At 44.7% G+C, this 10,846-nt stretch overlaps 1 protein-coding gene across 6 annotated transcripts in view; it reads left to right on the forward strand.

Moving 5' to 3' along the window:
• Nucleotides 1-9,458, forward strand: part of ralgapa2 (Ral GTPase activating protein catalytic subunit alpha 2) — a 95,602-nt gene extending 86,144 nt beyond the window's left edge. For 3 of the 6 annotated variants that reach the window (XM_076877821.1, XM_076877818.1, XM_076877819.1), the window contains 3 exons: nt 1,001-1,122; nt 3,787-3,846; nt 6,821-9,458. In XM_076877821.1, coding sequence (XP_076733936.1) covers nt 1,001-1,122; nt 3,787-3,846; nt 6,821-6,981 — 343 coding nt within the window. In that variant the 3' untranslated portion in view covers nt 6,982-9,458. Of the gene's footprint in view, nt 1-1,000; nt 1,123-3,786; nt 3,847-4,799; nt 4,842-6,820 lie in introns of all 6 variants that reach the window. The other 3 variants (XM_076877820.1, XM_004566539.6, XM_004566537.6) reach the window with 3 other exon arrangements.
• Nucleotides 9,459-10,846: the final 1,388 nt, after the last annotated feature.

Below are 10,846 nucleotides of genomic sequence, written 5' to 3' on the forward strand. Positions count from 1 at the left end.
CATAATGAGACGAGGGGGAGGAGGGTGTCGGCGTTCAGCAGCGAGAGCTCCGCGTGTGTGTTTCAGTGCGAGAGCGTATGCATTTGTCAAGCAATTTGTCAGGTGTCGTCTGTGAAGGAAACATGACTACAACAGACAGCTGAGAATAATCAGACTACACACACACACACACACACACACACACACACACACACACACACACACACACACACACACGTATCTCACAGCACTTAGGATCATTATGGCTCCAGATAGACCTTTTTACTCCAATAGTTCACTACACCATATTTCATCCAGCACTTGCCGCCATTCCACAACATGATATATCTGTGATAATGATATGATAATGGCCATCAGAATGTTTTCCACCCTACCCAGCAGCCTTTTTGCGGGCTTATTTGTTTATATATTTATTTATTTATTGGAGCTTTCTCATTTCAAACCCAGCCATCCATCCTGCATGCTGGCTGCCCAGGCCCCAGTCACTGCTTGTCACTCTGAATTTCAAATGGCTCCAATTTTCCCCCTGATGGCACGGAGAAGTGGCAGGCAGCACATCAGGGAGGGTGGTCCTAGACATGCTGCCTGCAGCAGGGGTTCTATTAGAGCGAAGAGAGGGATGAGAGGCGGGAGAGGACAGGAGAGGAGAGTTTTCGAGCATCACGCCAGTAGTGATGTATTCTTTCTTTCTTTCTTTATGATTATTGTGGAGACTGCATTCTCATTTTGGGGTTGGTGTGGCATGGCTGATTGTTCCATCTTTGCTTCTGGCTGGGTTTTGCTGATGGTGGAGCTGCCCTGCCCGCTAAAGCTGCCACTCACTCCCACAGCACTGTTTGTGTGCGGCGCATCCAGAAAAATGTGGCTGTTATTTGTCTTTATTTTTTGTTTGTTGAAATCTGCAAGAAATTAATTTATATTTTTATGTAACTCTTATGAGAATCAAAGGCTTTTTCTCCTGTTTATCATTATGTGCTTTCCCTTAACAAGACCTTACCAGCTATGAGGAGCGGGCACTCTACTTGGAGGCCATTGTTCAGAACCATAGAGAGGTCATGACCTTTGAAGACTTTGCCTCACAGGTTTTCTCCCCCTCCCCTGGATATCCAATGAGTGGGACAGGTGAGAAATGAACCACACTGCAATTCTGTCCTCTTCCTCATTCTTTCCACTCCACCTCTTTCTGTCTCTCCATCTCACTCCTGCTTCATTACCTTTGGGTATTTTCCTCCCATGCCTTCTTCCCTTTTTCCTCATCATCTCTTCCCCCCGCGTTTCAGTCTCTCTTCTTCCTTCAAAACACACCTGTCCAAACCTTTTTCCTCTCCCACCCCCCCTCTCTCTCCACTCCAAGCCCACGCTCACCGATGAATATCAAACGACGGGCCCAGGCTCTTCTTCAAACACTTTTCCACTTCCTCCTGCCCCACTCACGCTACTTTGTACATCTCCTCTTTTTTCTTTTTTTTTTTTCAAACCGCATCCTTCCATGCAATTACTTTCCTATGAATATAAGCAGCCTTTTAAATGGCAGTTGCAGGGTGTGTGTCTTTGTGTATGTCTTCATGAGCTCATTCACCAACACTTAAGAGATCCGACCAACAAACAGCAGCTCTCGGATGTCAGCACAGCACTCTTATCAGCCTGTGATGAATAGAATGGAAAACGTGTCTTATCTTGTTCTTCCTACTTGTACCAGCACCGATCGATCTGCGCCAGCACTGAAATCAATACAGGATTGCACTTTTACACTCTATTGGATCTCGACACACGTTCTGTTTTGACAAGAAAAGCACTCCACAGCACCACTCCGCAGACGTCGTGTCATTATCGAATCTGTCAGAGCTTATGTTTTGAACGAGGTTTACCGTGTAAGCTGTATTTTTGTGCCATATGTGGGCATGTGAAAATTAACTGTCTACTTTTTCTTTCTTCTTTTTTTTGTTGGAATTGGCCTGTCTTATGTCTGTGTCGGACTTCAGATGTTCAGGTGTGATATTCAGGCAGGCGGGAGGTGGTGAGACACATTACCATACTGCTGTGTAGGGGTGTAAAATTTACCTCCTCCATCCTCGGTGCTGAACAAGCGTGCAGGGGCATATAGAAAAACAGGAGTGAAAATCAGAGAGAATTATTTTTAATTGCTCAAAGCAGCTGATGCTGACGAGTATTTCAGTCGCGGGTTGTTTTGACCACCTTCAGGTGAAAAACGTTCGGTACCCGAAACTCTGTTTCCGTGTCGAGTCTGCTTCCAATCTTAGGATCATGATTTAACTATGTATTAGAATTTAGCTATGGGAAATCATAAACGGTGGAGGAAGATTATTGTTGCAGATTATTTTGGAAGAGCCCCAAATGACTGTTGACCCAGCAAACAGAGTTAAAGGGTTCCCAGATTGCTTTGGAGCCGGTCTGAGAAAGGTTAGCTAGAACTGAGAATAATGTTTCACAGCATGAGACGTGTGCTGCAGCCAATGCATGAAGCTCAGAAGTATAATGAAGTCTGCAAGGTCATTGTGTCAGCCTCCCACTGAGCAGCGATATCCCATTTCTCCAGAAACTCTGCAAACAGGCCAACAGAATAATACAAGGATATGCACAAAGGTGTTGTTTAAACTTGCATAAAAATACTACAATACTACAATAATACTACAGATACTAAAAAAATACTACAATAATTTCTTACAGAACTGTGCAGAAGTCTTTAGATTTTGTATGCCTAAGCTAAAATAATTCTAATAATTGGTATGACTGCTTTTATTATTGAACACAGCCTGAACTCTGTTGGGCACTTTCTTGTAATTTCTTTAAGTAGTCCACAGAAAATGTTCTCCAGGCCTCCTGATGGACATTCAAAGCTCTTCTTTGGATGTTTCTGCATTTTTTTTTTTTGTTCTCTGTCATGATGATCCCACACTGCCTCAGTAATGCTGAGGTGCGGCTCTGGGGAGGCCAGTCCATGACTGATGGTGTGGTTTTTGTTTGATTTTTCTCTCCGGGTATGCTTTTACTGCACCGTAAAACTGTTATTTTACCAGATTGTTTTGTGACAGGCAACCAATTTAAAATTCTAAAGGCATGATTTAAAGTTGGTTATTACTAAGTTTCTTGTTATGTGTAAACACAACACTGTGTTTACACAGTGATTCGTAGGTCACTATGTGACTTATAGTTCGTATTGTATTTGCTACGTCTGGCGAAACATTAAGCAATGAGAGGTAAATGAAGACTTTTGCGTAGCACTGTATGAGGTTTTGGATATTGCACGTGGAATACACTCAGAATAAGAGTCATTTACAGGCTTCCACTAGGAATAAACCAGCCTATCAAAACTAAAGTTGAGATTAAAATAAAATCCATTTTAAATAGGCTTTCTAAAGTTAGATTATTTCTTCGGTCACTGTCGGTGAAATCCAGGAATTAATGACATTGTAGATGCTACAACCAGTACACACTCTTTTTGTCATTAGCAACAACTCTCACAATTTCATGTGTTTCATTTGTCAACTGCATTTGCTGTATTTCAAAAAGTACGATACGTGTGACGCTTCAGGTCTAATGCATCTCACCAGGCTTAGAGCTTGAATGTGTCTGTGATGGCTGGCTGATGTTGCTCCTCATTCTTTTCAAACGTGCTACCACTCTCACTCTCCTATGCTTTTCCTTTGTGCAGGATTGTGTGTGTGTGTCTGTTTATACACAAGTTTGTCTATCCATCTGTCTGTTCACCCATCCTGCTCTGCCTCTCATTGCTGCCACTAACATGTCACTCATGCTCCATGACAGCGTGCAGGCGTTGGCCGGGGATGGTTTGGGACATGGAGTACCCCTGGGCCAAACTGGACTGTAAGACTCTGCCTGCTTCCTCCATACTAGGCATGACGCCCGGCATCGGCTTGCTAACATCTATCACTTCGTTTAGGTCACCCTGAACCCCACCATCGTCAGATAACTAAGGGTTGCGCTTGATTTAGCAGCAGGGTTTGACTTTAAGCCCTGCACACTAATTGCTAAATGAAGCGCTCCTGCAGTTTTGCCAGTTTGCTGTAAGGCATGCAACCCGAGCCCTCCACCTTGGTGGTTTGTCTGTCTTTCATAACTTCATTCTCACAGCTCCTGAATGTAACCCCCGTCTCACCCCACAACTTCAGTCGAGCATCGCGGCTTCCTGCATGAGCTAGCCCGTCTGTCACACCCGGACGAAGACTCCATCCTCACCACTCCGCCCTCCGTGTGTTACAACTTGCACCGTTTTGCTGCATTTTGAGTGTTTTTGTCATTTTGTGATCATTCGCTTTACTTTTTAAAATGATTAACTGCACACAAGAAAACCCCTTTTTCTCTCTGGGTAAAAGTACATAAAAGCTCCCCTGACCCTCCGAGGTGCCCCGGCATCTTTTCCCTCTCTCATGCTAACCCTCTCAGCTCGTAACATCGGTGGTAAATGTTTTCCAGCCTCTTGTTTCCATGTGAACTGAACACCATTCGTGCTTGGGATTTTTTTTTTCAAAATGGTCTGTTTTTAAAAACTCCAAGTAACCAGTTTGTCAGGTAGAGGGAAAAAAATGGCATTTGTTGATTAACTCATCACACAAATCAGTTAACCTTTTCTGACCTTTAAGCCTTTCAGCAACGGCTAACCACGACACCGCACGCGCTGGCTGAAGGTCCCTCCCTCTGTGCCTGAGAGTTTTCTTTTCAGCAGCGTTGCTGTGTCCTCCTGCAGTGTGATTAAGGTTGTGTGTCCTTTCTCTCATGATGCTTTACTTTTTTCTTTTTTTTTTTTTCCCTCCTTTTAGATTAAAAATATCTTAAAGATCCAAATACTGTGTGTGGTGAAGGTAAGCCCCCCAAATGAGGCCGGAAGCTTGTTTTGGTTCCGGCAGCCTGCCTACCTACCTGCTCTTCCCTCGTTCACTCATCCTGGCTGTTCCCCCTCCCCGAACCTCTCCTTTTTCATTCAGTACTAACCGAGCTTTATTTACTGAGCGCTTTAACAAAGGGAAAGGGACAGAAAAACCAGGCTGTTTATTTGGGGTATGTCCTACTGTTTAGGCCAGGCTGGTAATTGAGAGTGATGCACGGTGGGGACAATTAGCACCTGACTAAGTAGCAGCATGAACAATACGGCTACACTTCTGGCCCTCGCTTCTGCATGTGGCGCGCCTTTATCTCTTCCCCCAGCAAACACTTTTTTTCTTTCTTTCCTTTTTTTTTTCCTCCCTCAATCCCCCCCACCGCCCCCACCCCTGTCATTTCCTCCTGTTGGAGTGTGCCTGTTTGCCTGGGGCAGACTCTGAGACTAACACCTGCCGCACTGGAAGACGTCTTTGTCATCTAAAGCCTTGTTTGAACTGCTGCAGTGGGGACCAATGGGATAGCGGGGCCATTTAAAGAGTCTCTTTGTTTTCTTTCTCCCTTTGCTTCTCCTCTCTTCTTTCCGTCAGAAATGAAGCTCTGCGTACGGCCGTTTTGACCGAGTATAGGGCGGACGTGTTGGGTTGTAATCACGATAATGATGACACATTAGCCTCTTCTGGCTCTGTGTTATTTTTCCCCACTTAGTAGCTTACTTGGAAAATTAATTCTTACAAAAGGCCATACAGTGAAGAAGATCATTTAGAAACTGATGCAACCGCAGTCATTAAGTGCCACAGTGGTAGTGATGACTGTTTAGTGCAGCGCGTCTTTAATGGTGTGTTGACTGGATTGCCTTTAATAGTCGTATGTTTTTCCAGCAGATGCATTTTGCAAGAGTTTACTGTAGGAATGAGTACAATACGGGAATGCAGAAATCGTCCTGCTCATTTTTACCCAAACCCGATCCTTTTTTTTTTTTTCCTTTTTCTTTTCTTTTTTTTATATTCATATGCAGATTTGAGAATGCATGTTCAGACCCCCCCCGCCTCACCTCCCCTCTAGCCCTTCACAATACCCACACCCAGCGTTTCATCCACGGCCCAGCCTCCTCTCTGTGAGCCGTGGCTCTGGATGCTGCTGGTGTCCACTGTGCGGCTGAGTGTCTGTTACTCCAGCCATCTGCCATTCCTTTTAGCCGCTGCAACTTGAGATGCCTCTGAAAAAATGGCAGGAAATAAAAGGATAGGAAAGAAAATAGGCAACCAGATGCCACCTCAACAAAGCAGAAAAGTTGTTTAAACTCGAGGCACGGGGCCAAAGCGGGTGGGGGCGCGCCCGTAGTTGGGGTTTGGTCAGGGGCACAGCGAGGAAGTCGGCGTTCACAATAATTGATTGTCCTCGCCAGCATTTCATGCCCACCTCCCGGCTTATTACCGTTTGTCATAATCATTGAAGTGAAGTTTTTGTGGAAAAGGAAAATGTTTGACAATAGGAAGGCTCCACATGTCCACAACAAGAGCGTAATGTGTAATTTCATTTTCATTCAAAGCATTCTGCTGTCACACTGTGAACTGAATACTTTTTTTTTTTTTTACAAAGGTTGCCTCATTTTTCACATCATAAAAGGGAAACTGTTGGGGATAAAGGCGGCTTCTCTTTCAACAAGCTTTGCTTCTCTGCAGCATGTGAAAAAAGCATGTGATTTCTGAGATGCGGCATCTTGATTCGAATGAATTCTGCTCTGCAGCAAACTCGAATCCCGACACTCTTTTATTCTAAACTTGGTATTTGTGTGAATGTTGGTGGAAATCCAGGGAATTGGGTGATCCTGGTTTTGGGAGCAGCCGCGTGCATGATGGAGCGTGCTGGGATATAAAACAATCAAATCCTCCTCTCCCTGTCTCTCTCTCTCGTTGTCGTGTTTCTGTCTACAAACTTTTCCTCCATTTCTCTCTCCCAGGGTCTTTCACCGGCAGCGGAAGCACCGAAGCCGGAAGCATCACCACCACAACAACAGATTCAGTCGACCAGGTGTCTCCCACCATGCCCCGTGCCACAAAGAACAGAGTTTCCGGGAAACTCCGCCGATCAGCCAGCGCTATAAGCAAATCCTCCAACTGAGCTCTTCAACCCATCCCCCTCTTCCCCCTACCCGAGTGCCGCCTTCAGTCTTTTCTCGAAAAACCTCACAAACTCAGCCGAGACTGCAAGAAATTACTTTGATGTTTCGTTTTTTTTTTCCGTTTTTGTGACATATAAACATTAACTGGAGCATACGGCAATTTTTAATTTAAGTGGCGATCATTGATTTCTTTGTCAGTACATTTCACTTTGTTGTGGTGTTAACTGAGACAGGTGTGTACGTGAAAGTAAGCTATTTATGTTCGTTGGTTTCAGCATAGGAGGCACCTGCAATGATTTTATCCTCATTTTCTAGAGCGCTCGCGTGCGCTAGAAAAACACTTAAAGTTCTTACTGTAGTAAGGTAATGGGAGACTGTTTTACCCTGTTTCTGTAGTTCCTCTGTCCCAGCACTTCATGTAACAAAGCACTGATGACGCAGCTGTAAATGACACCACGCTAAAACTGCACAAGAGTTTGGTATCCATTTATAAATAAGTCTGCCTTTTATACCTCTGTTTGCATCCGCCACAGCCTCTCTGTGTCAAAGATACCATTTCAGTTAGCGGCAGTGTGATGCCGTCCCATCCACGTTGGGGAATGATGTTCCTGCAGGGAAAAGCACCAATGGATGGGGAAAGCCTCCCCTGAATGTTTCGCATTCGCTGCACTAGTACACGGGAGTCCCTGCAGCATGTGCAGCCAGAGGCTGTTTAATTGTTTTGAACTCGGAGTGGACAATCGATGACGTCTTTCTAACTTGAGCTGAAATGACATTTGGGTTTCGTTTTTTTTACTACTCTAATTTTCCTTTTTAAATGAATTCCAATGGATCGCGTCATTATTTGATTTATGCAACTGCGCTGGAATGAGAAAACACTGCGTTTGTAATTGTTTTCTGATGTCGTTAACATAGGCTCATGTCCGGTAATTAAATAAGTTCCTCCTGTCTCTTTCCTCTGCTATCAGTTTCCCTGTCCTGTAAAGCCGAGACATCGACATTCCAACATTCCCAACACACGCAGACCACGGTCTTTGCACTCACTCTTGTCAGTTAACATCAAATGCTTCTTTGTTCTTGGATGTAAATTGCTTTAAATATTATTTGTTGATGTCAGTCTGTTGGATGGACTGTTTGAATTATCTTTTGCGGTGTTGTGTGTTTGTGTGGTGTTTAAAGGAAAAATGCCGCCAGAGCCTCAGGTAACTCCATGCACTGGTGTGTGTGTGTGTGTGTGTGTGTGTGTGTGTGTGTGTGTGTGTGTGTGAGAGATTGTGTTTCTGAGGGAGCTTCTCACAGTGCCTGTGTAATGTCTGTCTTCTAAGATGATGTCCCACATTATTTCCACGCCCCACAATCAAATCTCAGCGTCCCGTCTCCTCCTCAGGAGTAAAAAAACAAAACAAAAAAAAGTCTCTTCCTCCCTCTGCGTCTCTCAAGTTCACGTCTCATGAAAACAGCAACAGATGTATTTTTGCTCTTTATTTATTGGTGGTGTGCTGCCACCTTCTTTGTGTCAGTGGCATCCATTCGTCCTCTTTCCCATGATCCTCTTCCCATGTCATGGCCTCCTGAGGCCACGGGAGGGGATGGCGGTGGGGAGGAGGAGGGGGCTGGGTTTAGGTGGCATGCCAGAGCTGAACTCTTAACAGCCCTCCTAGCAACAGCCAGCCCGCCTCTCGCACTCCTCCAACCTGCCAGCTCGAGTTGTCATGGTAGCCAGGTGTCCCCCGCCTCCCCTCCCTCCCACTCACCCACTCACTCGCAAACATACTCACTCACATAAACACACTATAGACTCTCACCCTCTGAGGGCTCCACCTAAGCTGCAACACTATCCCCCATCTGTTGCACTACTATGCCTTACTTTCCCTGCGTTCCTCTGTCGGTTTCTCCACATCTCACCTCCTGTTGGTCCGTTCCCCGAGCAGGATGTGAGGAATCCCCGCAGCAGGAGGAGGACTGACAGATCTGTGCTCTCTTTATTTTATGTGTTGTCATTTTTGAGGAATGTATAGATATATAGGCCTGGATCACATCTATGGTTTTAATTTTCCCCAAAGCCACTTGAAGGAACTGACCATGATGTTGATCCAAAGATTGTAGCTTATAGAATATGTCTGTTAAAGGAGGGCTCACGCCTTCCTTTCGGAGGATTAGTCACTGGAGGTGTTAGTTCGGACCAAGATTGTGTGTCTTATACGCGTGAAGAAATTGAGATAGTCGTAGTTTTAGTTATTTTCTCCTTCTCGTTTTAGAAATCCTTGTACATTGTGTCAAATTTGAGGGCTTCATTGCCCTCAGGATATAAATATATTAATGCCTGTAATATGATCTTTGTATAAGAGGGGGGAAAAGCTTGAAACTTTCATCATTACTTGTCAACATATCAAACTGTTTTTAATGACCGAAGTCCTGCTATCTTTATTAGAAATGTGAAAACTGAAACATTTCATTAAATCAATTTGAAATTCTACCTGTCGTTTGCTGTATTTCTGATTATCTGGATTTGTAAGGTTTGTGTGTGTGGTTATGATGGTGCTGTTGCCATGGGCTTTCTGACCCTGGCCTGGCCATGCTGGCAGCAGCAGGAGTAATCTGACCCTCCTCCCATCTGTCTCCCCTGCTGCTCTACCCTGCTTAGAGGAGCATAATGGAGCCCCACCAGGAGGTACAGGTGCAATTGGTTGCAGCATCTACAGGTGCCCTGCCTCTCCTGGGCCACATAAAGACGCAAGAAAAGTACTTGACTGTAATTGGAGCCCTTAAATTGTGCATCCGTGAGAAAGAAACCTAATGTTGCCCCATTTTCACCCGGCTCGGCACTGTTTGCTTGTTTGTCACCGACTCTGAGATACGTTACGACAGAACAGGCTGATATCCCCGTGAATACTACCAAATTGTGTTATTTCATGTGTTACGCTGGCAGCTGCAGTCAATTTTCACACTTCAGATCTCACTCTTTCTTAATGTATTGTCAGTGTTGCCTGGAGGAGCTCGAGGGGGTAACACTGAAAAGTTGGCCTTCTCTTTGGCCTTGCACCGCTGCAGGAGTTTTAATAAGCACAAGAACTCTGCAGAAGCAGGAAGAGACTGTGAGGAGTTCAAGTTAGTGAAGAGGTGATGTTTTTAAATGTGTGTGTGGGTGTATATATTTTTTTTTATTTTTACACTACATTAGTCTTTCAGTTGACCACCTTTTTTGTCATCACTGATCGGCCTGTGAGGTCAGCTATATGTGTCTTTTGCTAAATTACCACCAACTTAATGCTTTATGGATTCTGGAGGTCAGCTTTGAAGCCGGTTGTGCCCTGATGTGTCCTAAATCATTTGAAAACAACCGAAGCAGGAAAAGAAATCGAGTTGTGTGAGTTTTCCAAAGCAGACAAATGTTTTACTGCTGCAGAGGTGAGCTCTGATCCACCACCTCTTTGTCCTGCTGTCATGTCCTGACGTGGTATTAAGAGGGTGAATTTATGATTAGGCCTTAAGTGCTTCACTGAGGCAGCGAAACGGCGTCTATGGAGCCACCGCAGCGATGATTTACGCAGAATAAGTCTGATGTCGAAGGCACAGGGGGGTTTAGCCAAGGGAGTTGGACTTTCTCCCTGTTAAAGACGACTAAATAGATTGGTATCGTTTTGGAGTGTCACCATGTGTGGGAGAGGTGTTGAAGAGGAACCTTTACAGGTTTTGAAAGGTGACTTGGTTTAATTTCACTCTGTCAAAGTTTAACAATTTGTCATCTCGCTCCTGTACTTCAGAAGGCTGCTGTCAGAATCAACTTCAAATCAGCTGATCAGGCATAAAAAATGGGACAAAAAGTGCCCACGATGCCTCCTGTAGAACATTTTAGTCGAATAG

The sequence above is a fragment of the Maylandia zebra genome, linkage group LG19, assembly GCF_041146795.1.
Source record: "Maylandia zebra isolate NMK-2024a linkage group LG19, Mzebra_GT3a, whole genome shotgun sequence".
Classification (NCBI taxonomy): Eukaryota; Metazoa; Chordata; class Actinopteri; order Cichliformes; family Cichlidae; genus Maylandia; species Maylandia zebra.